This window comes from Littorina saxatilis, linkage group LG3 (genome assembly GCF_037325665.1).
Source record: "Littorina saxatilis isolate snail1 linkage group LG3, US_GU_Lsax_2.0, whole genome shotgun sequence".
Taxonomy (NCBI): Eukaryota; Metazoa; Mollusca; class Gastropoda; order Littorinimorpha; family Littorinidae; genus Littorina; species Littorina saxatilis.
Window position 1 is genome coordinate 48,739,820 of NC_090247.1, and position 18,711 is coordinate 48,758,530.

The window sequence follows — 18,711 nt, forward strand, 5'->3', positions numbered from 1 at the left end:
GTGCTAGGACACTGAACTACGCTTCACCCCAAAGGGGAAGCAACCCCCTAAAAAAGAACGGCCCTGACCTCTAACCCAAGCTATACAAGAGTCGAGGTCATACCGTCACGTGACCTATCACGCGTGACTCAACTGCCGCCGTGTTGAAACCTCACTCCCACTTCAGCCACCAGATAGCTCGGACGCTTTTTACACGACGCTGAGCGATATCCGTAGTCCTAGGTTACACCAAGCCTAAGAACTTAGTTTATTCTTTCTTCGTACTTCGGAACTGCTTCCGGTTGCACCGGACTTGTCGATCTTACATCTTAACGTTCATAGCAAGGAGAAACTGTCTGTTTTCAAGAACAATGATCTCCTGGCTGTGGAAGATTGTGACCGCTCTTCTTTCCATTATCCGCGTCTTGGTACAAGACTTTGATTCGTTCTTTCCCTTGTGCGGTTTTGTACTCACGGGATGCCTTTGTGTTCTGTCGGGACACATATACAAAGGGTTTAGCTTTGCTGTTCGTCTGGGAAAAGGCCTCGGCCGACAGTATTGTTCTGTCGGTGAGACTTAAATCTCTTCCTTGCTCGAGGGTCTTCTTTGCGAATCCTCTTATTTGCACACGGACTCTTCTCTAACAGAGAGAATCTCACAGCAAAAGGAAAAGCCCACGGCAGGCCTCGGCTTCTCTTATCAGAGAAAAGCGCTAAGCTGGCCGTTCTCAGCTTGGGTTTTTTATCTTCTTCTCGGCATGGCACCTTGCCAAATACCCGCCAACCACTTTATCTCCTCGAGGCGATTTAGCGGTAGGGTTCAGTGGGCAAACAATAGCATGTTTTCATGCATACTCTTGGCATTTGTCAACTGGAGTCTTAGCGTTCGGCTCCACTCTTCTCTCTGCCTCTGTGTTTTCCCACAGCGGCTGGAGGGGCGATTAGAACTTCCACTTTATTGAGGGAGGCACTGGGGCCCTTCCTGTTGGGTCACTTATATAGATCGTGCATATATTTAATTCAGATCTTCAGGGCTCTGGTTTCGTTTTCTAAGCAATCAAATGAAGAGCTGGAACATGTTAGTGTCTTTTCTTGACTGGTCACAGACACAACCAATCTTTGGATTCTCACACCACTGCTCATGCAGGGCGTTCCCGTTGGTTCTCTCTCCACCAGCGAAGCAGTTCTGTCTCTTGCGGATTTCTTTCCTCTTGTCAGGGGAGAACATGTGTTGGTTCAATCAGACAACACCACAGTGGTCTTTTATCTCAATAAGCAGGGGGTGGCATCTCGCCCCTTATCACTGCCACAGCGAGCATGCGAGGTTTTGATGTGGTTTCTACCACCACGAGATCTTTTTAGCGGTGAAGTACCTTTCTGAGAGGCTCTATGTATTTATTGGCAGACTCTAGTCAGTCGGCCAAGAATGTCCACTCGGATTGGACCCTATCTCACTACGCGCTTCTACTCCTTCTGGTGAATTTGGAGAAGCCGCTGATAGAAGTTTTGCCTCTCGGTACTATCACCTTCTGCTAAATGTTCGTCTCCCTGTTCCCGGATAATACTCTTGATTTTACTTTGAGCGGCCTGTTGGTCGCACATTATGGGCCCATTCAATCTTGGTTGCCAGTCCTTTGGGCTGGCAAGAGGGCGCCGTTTTTACACTCGAGCCACACGGGTGTCTACTGTAAGGGAATCATTGAGACGCTCAGGGGCTCCTGCCTCAACTCTGGATTTGGTCTAGAGATTCCATAGGGGTTCAGCGTCTTCGTTTTGTGTCACTTTGACTGGCTTGGAACTAATGGCGTATATTAACGGAAAGAACTCCACTTCTCTCCGTTCAATGCGGGTGGCGAACCACCTATCCTGGCTTTCCGATTTTTCTCCCACGTCTCTGAATTAAGACTTTATGTGATTTCAGTTGCACTGACACAGCTAGGTCGCAAAATATTTTCACTTGGGTTCTTTGTAGCCAGCGTGATTAAAGGGAACCTCCCTTTGGTTGGCTGAAAGCAAATCTCCAGTCCCGACTTGGGACTTGCTCCTAGTTTTGGAGTTTTTGAGTTCGGATTGTTTAATCCTTGACAAAATTAGCCTCTTCTAGAGGCAATGATTTAGTGAAGTCATACTTAGCTAAATGGACTGCCACATTGTTTAGGCATGCCTACAGTGGTGGCAAGAAAAAAGGGGGGGGGCAGTCAGTCCTCCCTTTTCAGGCAGCACGGGCTCAAGAGGTCAGAGTGTAGGCCTCTTCTTTACCTGTTCTCAAGTCTGAGAGACTTACATAAGTCATGAATGCAGCTCATTGAACGTTCAGGGACGTAGTCATGAGTTTCTATCGGCGGGGTATTTTAAGTACCCGCTATTTTAGCACACATCTACTAGACATCTTCTGCAGAAGATGTCTTTTTATGTTTTCCTGGGGACGTATCTGGTGCTCGGCAGAACAGAAATTTCGGTTTGCCAGCTATTGTAGCTACAGGCCAGATACTTGCAAGATGTTAACTGTGAGTTCTTTTGCCCACCACCTAAATTAGCAATCTGCTTTCTATGTGAGTTGCGTAAGAATATGTAATTTAATATAAAATTTCAAAAATAAATTTTGATTTAATTAATATACTTACCAACTCACATATTGAATTCCCTCCCAGCCTGCCCCGCAAATTTTTTGAAGGGGGTATATGTTTTAATACGGGATGAGTTTCACCGGTATACATCCTGCGCAGGCGCAGTACACCGGTAGTGGAAATAACCTTTAAGGACCATGCCTTATATGGCATACGGTTTTTGTTTCAGAGTTATTTCCCCATGTTGCCATGCAAGAGTGCTTCAATGTCTTATCACAAAACGAAGTTATTGCTTAGGGTTTCCCTAAAAATGAACAGATCACTTCAGTGGGAGTGAGGTTTCAACACGGCGGCAGTTGAGTCACGCGTGATAGGTCACGTGACGGTATGACCTCGACTCTTGTATAGCTTGGGTTAGAGGTCAGGGCCGTTCTTTTTTAGGGGGTTGCTTCCCCTTTGGGGTGAAGCGTAGTTCAGTGTCCTAGCACTTTAACTGAAGTTAATGCTTTCTATGTGAGTTGGTAAGTATATTAATTAAATCAAAATTTATTTTTGAAATTTTATATTTATGCTTTTAACGAGCACTTTTTGGATTCCCAAGCATGCATAATGTCTGTAATTTACTCACGCTTATGACGAAATCTTTAAACTCGTCCCGAGATCGACATATCATGGGAATTTGAGAAGTTTGAATACATGTGTCAAAGTCTTCCCTTGCGTCGACTGCTTGAACCATTGCTCAACCGATCACTGAATAAAGTTAAACTGATTACACTGTACTCACAAAACAATTTCAAATTTAGAATCAAAGTGATTGATAGCTCAGACACTGAACATGAATGACTGACTGACGTTTATTTCCTTCGCGAATACCAAAAACGAAACATCAATGTTTTGAACGGGAGCCATTGCCAAAAAATATAGATGCCAGAGTGGTTTCCCTTGGACAAGGGAAACCACACTCTCAACGTTTGCGTTCGCCGGTTCACGATAGTTTATCAGTCAGTCAGTGCTTTCGATTTGGATTTGAACATCATGTTGCAACAAAAACAAAAACAAAATAAATTGGCCAAGGTTTGCTACCCGTCGCCAAGGTAAGTGATTCCGGACAAATGATAGGAACACCGCGAATGTGGACAGTGTGTGTGTGTGCGTGTGTGTGACCGAAAACGTAACAACTGGATGAAACATCTGTGTGCTCACTCTCACTCAAACTCAACAATCATCACTCAACATGAGACACACATGAACATGTAACTGAATATGTCACTTTATTGTCTAAACGTGAAGCAGCATGAAAGTTGCGAAAGAAACAAATTGAAACACCATAAAATGTACAAGACTTAAAAAAAAAAAAAAAAAAAAAAAATCAATCAATTTTCTTAATACGAATTTTGGTTAAGACGAACTTTTTTTCCGATCCCCAGTGATTCGTCTTAAGCGAGTTCGACTGTAATTGCCATACCTTACTTGTTTGTTGCCTAAGCACCGGGGTATTGGCCAAATAGATGTCCAAAAGGTTTTGTTACATTTCGGTAGTTTGGCCACGTCCCAGTAATCGGATGGCTAGCCAGGACTATCCAACAAACTTTTTTCCGTTATGCACAGAAGCCCTCTTCCTCTTTCTCCATATCAGTGCTTTTTTTTTTTTTTTTCGTCAAATGGCAAATTTCTTGAATTTTCGACTTGGATTATGGTCAGTTCAAGGTCAGATTTCTTCAAGAATTTCAGGATGATCTTACTTTTTGCAGTTATTTCTAATAGCTTTGGTAAGAGCAGTGACACGGATCAGACCCAGCAGTGGGATTCGGAGGTTGAGGGATTTCATTGTTTACTTCACAGATTCACAAAAATCCATGAAGTCTTCGCAAGAAACAGTGATTCTGGCTGGAGGACAAAGAGCGGAGGAGGGGGAAGAAGAAGATGCCCCCATCATCAGCCTGGAGTCTATACAACGTGTCGTCTCCTTCAGCCAGAGTTTTTCACGTCCCGACTCACAGCCCACCTCAACACCACAAGGTCAGGCACTGTGTTCTCTAGGGCATTTGACAGATCTTGCATTACAGATGTTTGCAAACAAATCTAATAAAGTGAGGCATACTTAGCTTAATGTATCGGTGGAACTAGTACATCATTGAAAAAAAATTGGTAGCCTCTGGACCCTGCCTCTTACTTTTCAGTCAATTTATTTTTCCTAGGTTTCACCCAAGTTAATATATTGGGGCAGATTTGGAGGCAACTTGCTGATAGCTTTATGAGGTTTCCTGTTAGCGAGCAGAAAATCTAAAACATTGTTTTGTGGGGGAAAATACAGTAAAATATGTATGTAACCTAAAGTTATTTCAACAGACGGAGAGGCAGCAGCAGAGAGGTCCCTGCTGGATGTCCTAGCAGCACTAGCGGAGGAGGGTTCACCTTCTTCCTCACAGTGCAGCGCAGCACAGATGGCCGCTCTGGAGGATCAGGACAGTGTCATGGGGCAAGAGGTGGCTTTGCCGCCGGACGTTGCAGCGCTGCAAGAAGATGAGGAAGAAACCTTGCACATGTCGCAGGCCTTGCCTCCAGCACCCGAGGAGGCTGAGTAAGTGATAGAGTTTGTTTTTCTCACAAAGAAAGAGAGAAGTAACCGTTTTTGTTTTTCAGAGAGAAAGAGGGTGAATAGAAATGGTGAAATGATTTTAGAGTTCCAAATGTGTTTAGGAGTGGAGTTTGAGAGAGTGAGTGGTGTGTTTGTTCTGGGGGGAGGGAGAATGAGTGGAAGGTGTATAGGCTAGAAAAGATTTACCTGTCCAGCAGATGTCCATGCTGATTGTAAAAAAACTCAGGGTTACTCATACATACCTTGCACTTTCTGCACAGGAAATCTGGGGCAAAAAAAGAAGACAAGGGGATAAGAACATCTTTCAACAAACACATGCCAAAATTAAACAGCCTAGCTGCGTTCATGCAGAGTGAAACTGAACAGATCTGTGGTTGTGAACATGATTGCTGACAAAAAAAGGAATGAACCTTTTAGAGTCAGCAACAGAACTTTGTTTTAAATGTGTTCCCTTTTTTGCAGGGAGAACTTTGATCTGGAAGGCCTTGATGCCACATGGAGTGGCTCTCCCAGGGAGGAGAAAGATGAAGACTGTGCAATGGAGAGTGATGACAGGGAGGATGATGATGACGATGAAATTCCTCAGCTGGATGGAACATCTGATGAAAAGCCTGGTAAGTTCTGCTGTTAGTATTTTGCAGATCCTGAGCAAGTAAATGTGTTTCCATTTTGTTCAGTAGGTTAGCAGATGAAGGTATGTATGGCTAGCAAATGATAAAATGCTGTTGAAGTTTTAATGTTGGAATGTGAAAGGAAAATCTGTGTGAAAGTAAAATATGATTAGAAGAAGACAACCACACAGCTTTGGATTTAGTATGCAGTGTAGTTAAGTAAAAGAAGTTTCTGCATATCTCATAGAAGCACGTGAAAAGCTTAGAGAAAGTTTCTCTTCTTGGGCTTGCGGGTCTTGCAGCATTATTTTCTTGCTGGGTTTCAGCCTCAAAAAAGTCTTCCAAGAAACGCCTAGGGGTGAGAGGCCCAGTGATGGCAAGCGGCTCTGACGGGACGGCCAGCGAGGGTAGTGCCTCCCAGGGAGAACCCAGCAACCCCTCGTCCAGCCCCCAGGTGCAGAGCCCCAGCATGATGGGAGGGGTTTCCCAACCCCCGGGGGTCACTTCACCAAACCAGCAGCAACAGGCAGGCATGGATCCCACACAGCAGCCGGGAGGATACTACGGTCAGCAACAGTGGGGGGATGGAGGAGGGAGAGGAGGAACAGCGAACATGGGTGGAATGTACCCAGGGTGGGGCCAGTCACCGCCTCCCCAGGGGTCCTACCAAAACATGTACCGCCCTCCCAGCAGCGGCGGCGGGTATGGGTACTACCCTTCCTACCCACAGCGCTACCCGTACAACCCGTCTATCCGACAGGGTGGTTCGCAGAACAGCCCACGGCAGGCCACCTTCAGCCCCCCTCCTCGTTCCCCCATGTCTCCCCCGACTTACCCCAACAATGGATCCTTCCAGCCAGGCTCCAGTCCCCAGCAGTATGCCTCCTTTCAGCAACACCCGCATAATATGGCAGCCATGCGACGCCACTCCGAGGGATCTTTGGCACAGCACAGCGGGCAGTTTGCTGGTCACCCTGGGTGGCAGTACCCTGCTCAGGGATACAGCACATCTGGAACTGCTCATCAGATGGCAGGAGGTTCTCCTCATGGAATGCCTGTGGGGTCCCCCCAAGGAATGCACACTGCAGCTTCTCAAGCCATGTCCCCGGAGTCATGGTCCACGTCTTACTCTGCTGGAGCCAGTCCCGTGCATAATCACAACAGTCAGAATCCCATGGGGATGGGACAGTACAGTTACCCCAACCCTGTTGCTTCTTCGCAGCAGAACAGTAACCAGTCGCAAGCTCCTTCTGCTGTACAGCCTCAGGCTGGGGGGAACCAGACTCCGGCTGATTCAACCATTACAAGCAAGTCAAACGAGTCTCGGAGTCAGCCCTCCACCCTGCAGGCCCTGCTGGAGGCCCCCGAGAGCAGCAGGGTGACCCACCCCCAGCACAGCCCTGCCACCCACCACAGGAGAGCCATGTCCATGGACTGCAGCCCTTTGGACGCCCAGGCCTCGCCTCTTGCTTATTCAGGCTCTACAGTGAAGGGCAGGCCAGAGTTCAAACACCCAGAAAAACGCTCTGGCAGCTTCAGCTCTCCCGGTGGCCCCATGGCGCAGTCTTCTGCCCTGTCCTCCCTGTATAACTTCGTCTCCAATGTTGACCCCACAGCCCGAACGCCAACGCCTACCTCTCACAACTCCACCCCCACTCCCACCCCTTCTTCCACGCCCACCTCGGGGCCCTCCCCTAGCGTGGTTATCAAAGAGGAAGTGAGCTCCGGTTTGATTGACATGGGGATGAGTCAGATGAAACGTCAGCTACAGCAGCCTCCCGCCCAGCCACCTGTGAGGAGCATGTCTGTGGATGAGGGCACCTTTGCTAGAGCGGTGCCTGTCCCGCCTTTAGTGTCGCCTCTAGTGTTCCCCAGCAAGGACAAGGAGCAGGCAGTGAACAGCAGTAAGCAGGAGACCAACAGCAGCTCATCCGAGGCATCCACCACCAGTGGTGGTGCTGGCAGAGCAGACAGGTTGGGCAAGCAAAGTCGCATGAAGAAGCTGGGTCTCAACCTGCAGCGGACACGCCAGCTGTCTGAAGACAGCGCCACCAGCCCCCCCGTCACACCCACCCCTTGCCCCGCCTACACCTTCACCTTTCATGTCCCCACGCCCGTCTACAAGCGCTTCAAGATGCGAGGCGCCTTCCCGCTCAAGGAGACCGAGGACGTCAAAGTGGTACGCATGCACCCCATGGATGCTCGGCGCTACAGCCTTTTGAAGATTGGTCGTGAGCTGGTACGTGTCGGTCGCCTGTCTCCTCGCCAACTGTGCAACGTCCGTGCTGCTTATCCCACGCAGGGGCCGTCCACAAGTCTCGAGGACCACCACTCCTTGATTGACCCCCATACAGGTGAGCTCTTGTCTTCTGTATCTGCTCATCCTGCTGTTGATGATTCCGGCATGCAGGCCTCTCACAAGCTGGGCAAGGCCAAGCAGGGAGGGTCTCGTCGCCTGATGGGGCCCAAGTGTAAAAGGGTGCAGAGCACAGCAGACGGAAGCTGCCAGACAGGGACAAATGTTGGTGTGACGGTGAAGAAGGAATTTGGGCAGGGCATAGGCTCGGGGAACGGCTCAAACATGCAACCTCCTCTGCAAAGCTTTCATGCTGGAAGCATGCCAGCAGGAGGAAATAATGTGCCAATGACCAGTAGCCAAGCTATGAACAGTGGACATGCAATGAACATAGCCCAGCCCATGAATAGTGGTGAGCTTATGAACAACAGCCAGTCCATGAACAGTTGTCAGCCAATGACTAGCAGTCAGCTAATGACTAGCAGTCAGCAAATGATTAGCAGTCAGCAAATGATTAACAATCAGCTAACAACTAGCAGTCAGTTAATGACTAGCAGTCATCAAATGACTATCAGTCAGCAAATGACTATCAGTCAGCCCATGAACAGCGGAGTGTCAGTGAACAGTGCTGAGGCCATGAACAACATGCAGCCCATGACAGCAATGGGAAATAGAGGAGATGGCTGCAAATCTTGGCAGACACTGGATCGAGATCGTTGTCCTTCGGTCAAGGTGGAATACCCAGCTCAAAGACCCTTCACCTCAGGTCAGTGGCCTGGTGGTCAACCACCGTCTAACTCATGGGGCCAGGGCTCCGGTCTTAGCAACAGTGCCACTGGGCAGTGGGGAGAGCAGTGGCCTGGAGGCAGCGGTCCACCGGGGTGGAATCCCAGCACAGGCCAACCATTCAACTACCCTGCCGGAGTGGATGCTGGTGGGTCCAAGCAGCAGCAGGTCCCATACAACGCATGGCCTGGGTCTTCATCAGGGGCACTCTCGGCCCCTTCACCTTCATCCGCATCTCAGGCAGGGCAAGCTGTGTCATCTTCACCAAGCCAGGGTGGCATGGGCTCACCCTCCTTCCCTCAGCCGTATCCCCACAACTACCCTGGCTATAGCCCCGGCCAGTACAACCAGCAGGCTGGCTACAGCCATCAGAGCAGCCCTAAATACCCCGGCTTCCCCAATATGAGCCCTGGACGCTTCCCTTACCCCGGAGTCTCCCCACATGGATACCCTGCGGGCCAGAGTTCAGGGCACAGTGCCTTCCCATCTAGCCACACCAGTCCAACCTACTCCTCCACTGGTGGTGCAAAGGATGGTTTCTTGCCACAGCAGCAGCAGGGAGGCATGCAGGGCCAGTACCAGCAGCAAAGCCAGTTTATGCTCCCACCGAATAACCCGGCCAGTTTTACGCATAATGGAGGCTTCTCGCCTCACAGACAGTTCTCTCCCACGCCCAACAACCCTGCTCAGTTTTCTGCTGGCACCTCCCAACCCTTGCAGCAGTTCTCCTCTCCCACCAGTCAGCAGGGTCAGTACTCCGCTCATTCAGGCCAGTTTTCATCCCCCTCCGGCCACCCTGGCCAGTTCCCTTCCCCCTCAGGTCACTTTGCGTCTCCATCGAGCCAGCCCGGCCAGTTTTCTCCCACTAACAACCTCAGTCAGTTCTCTCCACATGTGAGCATGCAGAGCCATGTCTCACCACAGGCAAGCTACCAGGGACACTACTCTACCAGCACCAGCCAGCAGAACCAGTTTTTCCCCCCTGGCACCCAGCAGAGCCAGGTGCCTGTTTCCACCGGTCAGCACAACTCTTACCCCCAGTATTCAGGCGCTGAGCAGTTCTCCCAAGGCGCAAGTGTAGACCCCAACTGCAGCATGGCTCAATCTAATAGCAACTCCCAAAACAGTGGAAACGGTCATTTTTTAGACTTAACTAACCAAGGGAATCCTTTTTTACACCAGGGGGCCTGTCAGACTTCGACCAGTAAAGCCAGCAATCCCGTCCCACCACCAACGGGTCAAAGCGGCAATAACATGCAGTCTGACAGGCCGTCAACAGTTGATTCCTCTAATTCTGTGGAAAACAAATGCAAAGGTAATGACAAAACTGAGAAAGCTTCAAAATCAAAAAGCTCCACTATTATCAACAAATCTGATGCTCGTATTCCTGAGGATAGCGATGATGACTTTCGTGGTAGCAGTAGCAAAGGCCAGAAGAAGCCCCAGAACAGGAGAGGCAGTAAAAGTTCTGACAGCTCAGCAAGCCACAAGCAGAACAAGAGTAGCAGTAAGAAAAATTCGACCACACATGCTGCCCACCGATCCTCTGTCCAGCTGTGGTCAGATGGTGACAGCGACAGTTTGGACGACAGTGATGACAGTGACGAATCATCGGACGACTATCGGCCCTCCAGCTCACAGTCCAGAGGTGGAAAGCGCAAGCGCTGCAGGGAACAAGATGAGGGTGATACCAAACGCTCAAAGAGAACCTCTGTCAATTACAAGGCGCGTGCATTCTCCAAGTTTGTTGAGAACCAGGCAGAAAAGAAAACCCCTCGTAGGGGCAGACCACCCAAGAATCAGAATCACAAAAGCAAGAAACAAAAACAGTCGCCTCTCATAGAAGGTGTCCACTACATTGTGGTGGGCAAGTTTAAGGGACACAAGGTCATGCTGGTGAAAGTGACAAAGGTCAAGGTTGCGCTGAATGAAAGAGTCAAGGTCAGTGAATGGCAAGGCAACAGCGAGCAGGGTCAGGCAAAGAAGGGTAAACCTAGGGGCCGACTGCTGGGCCCACGATGTCGAAGACTTGCAAGAGGCAATCGTGCCGATGATCCTTGTTTTGTGCAGGCTACTGACCCAAAGGATGAATGTGGGGAAGTCTCTGATGCTTCTACCATTGTTGAGGGTGACCTTGCTCTCACAGGTACTAGTAGTCAGCTTGCAGACAGTCGTGAAGACAAAGTAAAATCAGAGTTAGGAACAGAGCGCTTGGGAGAAAGATCATATGTGAGTGATGCAGGCAAAGATGGAGGTGATTCCTGCCAGAATGGTCCAAAAAGGGATGACCTAGGCAGTGAGAAAAGTGAGGCTGTACATTCAAAGAAAACATGTTCCAAGTTTTCAGACAAGAGCAAACCTGTAGAGAGTGATGCAAGGGATGATGATGGAGTAAATGCAGAATCTACAGAATGCTTAAAAAACGAGATGAGTGCTGGAGATACAAAGAAAGATAAAAAGTGTGTGCAAAACCTGAAACCAGATGAGGAGGTTGTGAAAAATGCTGAAACCACCAGCAACACGAACAAAGGAACTGACGTTATCTCCAAACACAAAGCAGTGGAACCACAAGAACTGAACCACCAGCATCACAGCAGGAGCCCCAGTCCTCACCCTCCTCCCCAATTGCCCAAACCCGCGCCCGAAGAAGAAGCAAGAGACCAAGCCAGGACAGTTGTTCTCAGCGTGGAAGTGGACGCAGCCGACAGCAAGACAGCCGCCTCGGAACCCCCTTCCCGGACCCAGTCTCCTCTGACCAAGCCAGGTAAGCGCCCTAACGACAAGCCTTCTATTGTTTCCGAACATTCCCAGGATGCAGACTGTAGCTCACTACCTCACTCCAACCCTGATTCAGCCTCCTCCTCGCCAGTTCCCCCCTGTAATACGTTAACTGCCTCCAGCAGTCTTGGTAACGCTCCTAAGCCACACTACCAGTTAAAGCCCGAGGCAAAGCCTCTTGACAGAAGAGAGCGAGGTGAGAGAGAAAGTAACTGTTCCTCTCCAGGTCCATTATGTTTGCAGACTGTGCGTGAAAGAGGGAAGAAAAAAGTGCGCCCTAAGCAGCCAGAGGTAGAGCCCAGCAGTGACTCCAGTGATTCCCATGCTTGTTTCAGCGAGGTGCGAGCCCTCAGAGACGACAGCGCGCAGTCAGGCGGTTTCCCCTGGAAGGAAAACCTAACGTCGGCCACCACCTCCAAGCCGGCAGAGGCGGACAAAGACAAGCTGAAGAAACAGAAAACCCTCACCACCAACCAGCGGCTGGGCGTAGCCTTTCTCTCCAAGCGCTCCCGACGCCGGAAAAGCAAAGTGAAAACGACAAACAGGAGAAGTGAGGGGGGCGGTGCCAGTGGCGGCGGTGCCAGCAAAGTCATGGACAGCCTGTCTCTCCTGCACATGGCCACTTTGGCCAGCTTCGGGGGTGACCACAGCGGCAACAACCGTCCCTCCTCACCGACAAAAGACGAGGCTGAGGAGAAAGAAAACCACAACGTCGGCACTTTGGAGTGCGCGGCGGAAGAGAGCTCTGAATGGAAGACATTTACTTTCAGTAAGGACAGCGCCTGGAAGATGGGTGTTCATTCCGCTGTCGACGTAGGCTGTGAGCTGTTCAAGAAAGTTTGCAACCCTGAGAGAAATTCTGGCTCCTGTGAAGTGGAGAACGCCAGTGTGTACAAAGAGGAGAGAAAGTTCATTTCTGGGACGTCAGAGATACCAGCGGACGATGTCTCACTGGACGAGTCCATCTCCTTCGCTAGCTTTAGTGCAGATCAGGAGATCAGCCTTGGGACAGAAGATAGAACGCCTGACAAACCCGTTTCTACGGAGAAGACGCAGAGCAATCCAGCTAGGGTGGTCAAACGCAGCGCCAACAGACAGATGAGAGGTTACAGGAGAAAGAGGGTGAAGAAAAGTGGTGGGCGTAAATCTGGCTCCAGCATTCCCAACAAGCTGTTGGACAGCCTGGATATGCTGCACACGGCCACTTTGGTCAGCCTGGGTACTGACCCGCCAAAGGCAGACCAGAGTGACACGTCTTTACCCCGCTACTGTGATTTCGTGACTGATCATACAGAAAAATACGAAGAGTCGTTAATCAAAATGGCGTACTCATCACCTGTTCACTCTGACCTGGGTGACTTGTCCCCTCCCGTACCGATGTCTCCAGAGGAGCTCTTCAAACAGAGCGAATATGTGGAGCAGAGAAGGAGACCCGTGCCGTGTCGATTGAAGCTGGAGGAAAATCCCGGCACGCGCACAGTGCGTATGGCCCAGATCAGAGCGGAGCATGCTGCCAAACTCTCGGCCCGCAAGCTCACGCCGCTGTCGCCAAACAAACAGGTGTTTCGATCCAACTCAGAAAGCGAGGGTTCCATCATCGGCGACACTCCTCCCAGCAAGAAGGCGTCTGTCCTGAAACTTCTCTCTCCCTCTGTCTCTCTTCCCAGCTACACTTGGGCAGCTCCCCCCTCCGCATCGCTGGTTTCCAGTGGACATCCCCAGTTCCTCCCCAAATCCCCCCGTTCTGCCCAGCCATCCATCCCAGACCCTGACAGACTACCCACCCCCTCTGTCCCTTGGAACCGTCCCCTTCATGTGATAACTGATGGCATGGATGGAGAGATGTGGAAAGACAAAGTCATTCACGATGCTCTGAAGGAAAAGTACCCGAGCAGTAACGGCGTGCTTGGGAAAGAAAACCCCCATTCTCTGGGACCCACAGACATGCAAGGTTTGGGTGAGAAAGCATCGCCCATCCTGCGCATTGCACAGAAGGAGATTGTGCCCAACTTTATCCCAAAAATATCGCCGTGTCCGTACGTTTCACCCAGAGACCTCCAAAGAAATGGGGAAGCCAAAAGAACACCAACTAGTGCCGGCATCCCGCTACGAGAAACCTATAGTCATGCCAATGAAATGGTGCCACAGAGTTCCAGCATAAGGCACAGAGACACTCAGAGAATGGCCGAAAGAGTGCCGCTCAGTGCAGGAGGCCCACTTCGCACAGTTTACAACCAGATAGAAGAAAGGACTCCACCGTTTCCTCGTGTTTCGCAAAGAGACGCTCAGCAAGCACCTTCAACCTCAGGCCCTCTGATCAGAGACATTTATGATCACTTTAGCAAGAAAACACCACCGGCTTCAAGTAGAGGCTTTTATGACCTGAACAGTAAAACACCTCCATACCTCGGTCTGTCTCATAGAGATGCAAGCAACATGAGCAGTAAAACCACACCTTCCCCTAGTGATCCTAATAGAGATTTGCATAGTGTTTGCAAGAAACCACCACCTTACTCAAAGGCTTACCTCAAAGAGATAGATAGGCCTCTCAGTCTCACTAACATGGACAGCAGTGTCAGAGTGCCTCCTCACTTCAGTGCGCTGCATAGAGATCCTGTGAGGTTTGGGGAGAAAACATCCCCTGCCTCAAGCCACAACAGCAGATGGCCGTGTGAAAGGTCGAACACAAGTACGGGCAGTCAGACCAGTGTTCTCGTTCCTGCAGGTGATCACCCTCCTATGCCTCAGCCCCAGACCCAGCGTTCACCGCGTGACCTGGGTGTGAGCAGAACGGAGATGATCCTTTCGCAGATGTTCAACCTGGATTCGGCCAACACTGCAGGGAAGACCCCTCCCGTCGCCCCCCTTAACAAGTCCCCGGTAAGGTCCGTCAGACACCTTTCTGGGGACAGTGTAGATGGAGACAAGACCAGGTGGAAACACCACCTCAACCAAGAGAGAGATTTTCACAAGGAGGTGCTGCCTGACTACAGATATGGGCAGATGTCTGGTTCAGCCAGATCACCTGCTGCTTTTTCACCAGGCAGGTCCCCTGCAAAATCTTCAGTTTTCTTCCCTGACAGACTCCCCTCAAACCAAAAATCTCCTGCTCACACTAGTAGTGATGGGTATCATACCCGTGTTAAATCTCCACCTGCCTATGGCCACTGTAACCTGAAATCACCTTCATTACATCCTGAGCAGTACTACAACAGTGGCGGAAAAGCCTCCGCATTCAGTGACAAACCTAGGACTGAGAGCAGTGCCACTACTCCAACTTCCTTTGTAGACAAACCCAGCAGTTACAGGCCACCGTTTGTTTACCCCGATAAATATCGCAGAACAAATGAGAAATCGCCCACAGCTTACTTTGACGTGCTAAAGTACCCTTTGGTCCATCAGGATCAGGCAAAATCCCCCTCAGCTTATTCCAGGTACCACAAATCTCCAGGTGCTTATTCAGCTGGGAGCGGTTCCAACAAATCTCCAGGCTACACATGCGAACCATACTCGGCTCCACACATAAAATCCCCCTCTGCACACTCTAACGAAAGTTTCAATGGAAGCAGAAAAATTCCTTATACGACACCTCAGAAGTACACATGTAGTCCAAGACCTTACGGCCACACTCCTGACAAATCACAGTCTGTCACAAGAACATTTGATGGAGAAGAAAAGGTGTGCAATGCGAAGTCCCCTATTGCGTCCTCACCTTGTTCAGTGTTGAACGGCAGCAGCAAATGGCCCGGTTGCTGCAGATCCCCTGGCCAGGCTGGCGAAAGGGACCTGGACAATGTCAGACAGGCCAGGTCAGATTCCTGGCTTGGGCAGAGCAGAAAACGATCAATAGGTGAATATCTGGGGGAAGTGATTGAGTCTACGTACGCCGATATCATACCCAAAAAAGGCGTTGACTGTGGACCTAGAGAGATGAACACAACTGACAAGTTTGTATCCCCCCAAGCAGCAAACCACCAACAAGAGACCTCCGAGGGTTTTACCAGAGACACAAATGTAGCCCTGGATCTCTCTGCCTGTTGCAAGAAACCAGAAACTGTGCATATTCAAGGTCATTACTCACCTGCCAGTGCGAAACTCAGTCAGGGCTTGTCGCCCCGTGGTCAGCATTTTGTTGCCAGTGAGCAGCGTCCACTTGCTGCACAGCCCATGTCCAGTAGCCAGTTTGCATCCAGCAGGCCGGGTGGTCAGCGCCTCTTGTCCATCGAACAACACATGGCGAGCAGTGGGCAGCACCTGTCAACCAGTGGTCAACACCTGTCAACCAATGGGCAGCACCTGTCAACCAATGGGCAGCACCTGTCAACCAATGGGCAGCACCTGTCAACCAGTGGGCAAAATGTGATGTCTGGGCAACACCTGCAGTCAGCTAATCAACACCTACCTACAAGCGAGCAGCGCCTGTCATTCAGCAGGCAGCACCTGTCCAGCAGTGCAGTTGCAGGTGCTTCCATCACATCCACATCCAGCCAACCTGTGGTGTGCACCACAACTGCCTCCCTCACCCACCCCACCTGGACCTCGATCAGGACGGACAACTTTGAGAACATCACGGACGATGAAGATGAGGATGTGATTCCCTCGTCCCAGGAGTATTCCACCAGTGCCTACAGGTTCCCGGGCTTCAGAAGCTTGAGCAGCATCTCCTCTTCTTTGTCAACACCCTACAGCATGGGGAGTCAGTCTCTGGCCTCCATGCCCTCCAAGACTGCCACTGCCGCATCCACGCTGAACCATAACAGAGAGGTCAGAAACCCCTCCTCGCTGTCTGAGCAGAGCTACTCCAGCAGTGTGTACAGGTACAGTCAAGGAGCGTACACTCACGCCAGCGGCATCAAAGACACAGCCAGTGTAATGTTCAAAGGGACTTCCACCAACACTGCATTCAACAGCCCTGAAAAGCATATCAGTTGTTCGGGGGCAGAAGCCAGCCAGCCAGCCTCACAGAGTCTTGTAACCAGCTTCGGCACACCTTGGCGTGACACTCAGCAGCAGAGTTCAACGTCCACTTTGACCCCCATGCCCCGATTTGAACCAATCACAGACAGTGAGGAGGAGGAAGACGAGGGGGAGAAAGAAGGCGACAAGAGATTGTCCAAGTACACCACACCTTATTCCTCTGCAGCGTACTCCTCTGTTGGGTTTCGCCCAGCCTACAGTTCCAGCAGGGCAACCTCTTCCCATGCTTCTGACAGGCCTGCCGCTTTGCAGTCTGGGTCTGGTTACCTTGGTTACACCGCTGAAGGTTCTGGTAGGTGGCCGTGCTCATCCAGTAACCGGCAGAACTACACATACTCAACACCGGCCCCTGTCTCAAATAACCACACTGCCGCAGTGACAAGCACCCACATGGACAGTGCTGGTGTTGGTGACAGTTCACGCCACAACTTCCCCATGCCTTCTCTACCAGATGCCAGTCACATTGGAACTGGTCCCTTCGTGTGTGGCGGAGCTGTTGGGGATAAGCACAACGACGGTGACCCCGAAGATGGAGCCGGGAGGAAAAAGAAAAAGACGAGGGGAACTCCTCCTTCCTCTTCCTCCTCCTCTTCCTCCTTGTCATCAGGGAGAGGTGACCGGCGAGAGGGAGAACGAGCATCTGACAGCAGCCAGTCCGATGGAAGAGACAGTCAAGGCAGGCAGGCAACAGATCAGAGAGAAGGCAGGGAGAGACACGTTCTCTGCCCGATAGCACCACCTCCCAGCCGCAGAGCAGTTGAAGCAAGCGCTGTGTCAGTGGGCCTTTCCATGGACCCAGTGACCCGTGCCTTCTGCAGTCATCCCGCTGATCTTCCTGACAGACCAAGGTGAGTGGACTTTTACCTGAGTGTGAGACATTTTTAGGTCTGTGTCTATTTTTTTTGCTGGGTGTCTGTCTGTCTGCATGATTGTGTGCGTGATTGTGTGTGTGTATGTGTGTGTGCTGTTGTAAACTGTGTGTTGTTTTTACCCTTTTTTAAAAAATGTTTATAAAGTGCGTGAGTTGTTCAGTCTAAAGTAGGTTCAGTCGCATAAGCAAACTGTACATTCTTCAGGATTTTTTTAGATAAGAATCCAATTGCACTTTACAGCGCCATGGTCACATGCTTTCATAACATATCTCTTTTATATTACAGTTTCAGTGAAAATGAAATGTAGATTTAGTTGGCTGTAAGAATGTAAAGACTAGTAAAGCAAACTTGTGTGTACTTGAAATTTGAATTGGCATTAAAATTGTGAAAGCTTGATGTAGCATAGAATTGGGATAATGTATGTTGAGAAAATACAAGAGTTTAATGTGGAGTAAAATCTAGTTTTGTTTTCAATAAGAATCTTGACACCACTTGTTTTGAGGGGAGAGTTGGGTGGGCAGGATTTCCATCCCTCAACTTACAAATTATATAAATATGCAGGGATGTCGTTAGGCGTCAGACATCGGACATTTATCGATGAAAATCCCCAAATGTCCGATTCACATTGCCGCATGTCGGTCAGATGTCCTATCGTTTTAGCCTGAGCGTGGTCATTGTCCGATATGTACTCCATTCCTTCGGACAGCGCGATATTCGTTAATTTTCATTTCAAGATACAAATCTTCTAAAAGACCGAACGCTCTCGTGTTCAGCTGACACTGGAGTTGCCAGTGCGGATCTTTTCTTTTGTCGGGAATTCCCGAACCGTTTGCGGTATGCGCCGTTTGGGTATAACCGTCTATTATAGTGGATTATTTTTAGATCAGTGCATGCTGCAGGAGTACGGGAGACAACTCCAACTGACTAAATTTGTCGTCTGCTTTTGTTTTCGATACAAAACGAAGCACTGAATTATGCCGCTGAAAAAAACCCTAAAGCCTGCAAAAGATTAGCATTAGATCAAACCGATCATTTTGTTTTTCAACTTTTATCCAAATCATGCAGTTTGTAATCAAAGTAAGAGCTCTGAAGTTGTTCATGTTGGTTTCTTTGTTGTGGTTTCTTTGAAACTAAACAAATACAACATTATACACACACTGTGTTGTTGTATTTACTATATTATGTGTGTGTTCTACAGCGCGCGCGCGCGTGGGTGTGTGTGTGTGTATGTGCGTGTGTGTGTGGG

General features: G+C 49.8%; 1 protein-coding gene across 1 annotated transcript in view; it reads left to right on the top strand.

Moving 5' to 3' along the window:
- LOC138962522 (uncharacterized) overlaps positions 1 to 18,711 on the top strand; it is a 58,829-nt gene that overhangs the window by 20,958 nt on the left and 19,160 nt on the right. Inside the window, exons 12-15 of the mRNA XM_070334360.1 lie at positions 4,389 to 4,565; positions 4,896 to 5,127; positions 5,608 to 5,759; positions 6,083 to 17,441. Of these exons, the coding sequence (XP_070190461.1) occupies positions 4,389 to 4,565; positions 4,896 to 5,127; positions 5,608 to 5,759; positions 6,083 to 17,441 (11,920 nt within the window). The remainder of the gene's footprint in view (positions 1 to 4,388; positions 4,566 to 4,895; positions 5,128 to 5,607; positions 5,760 to 6,082; positions 17,442 to 18,711) is intronic.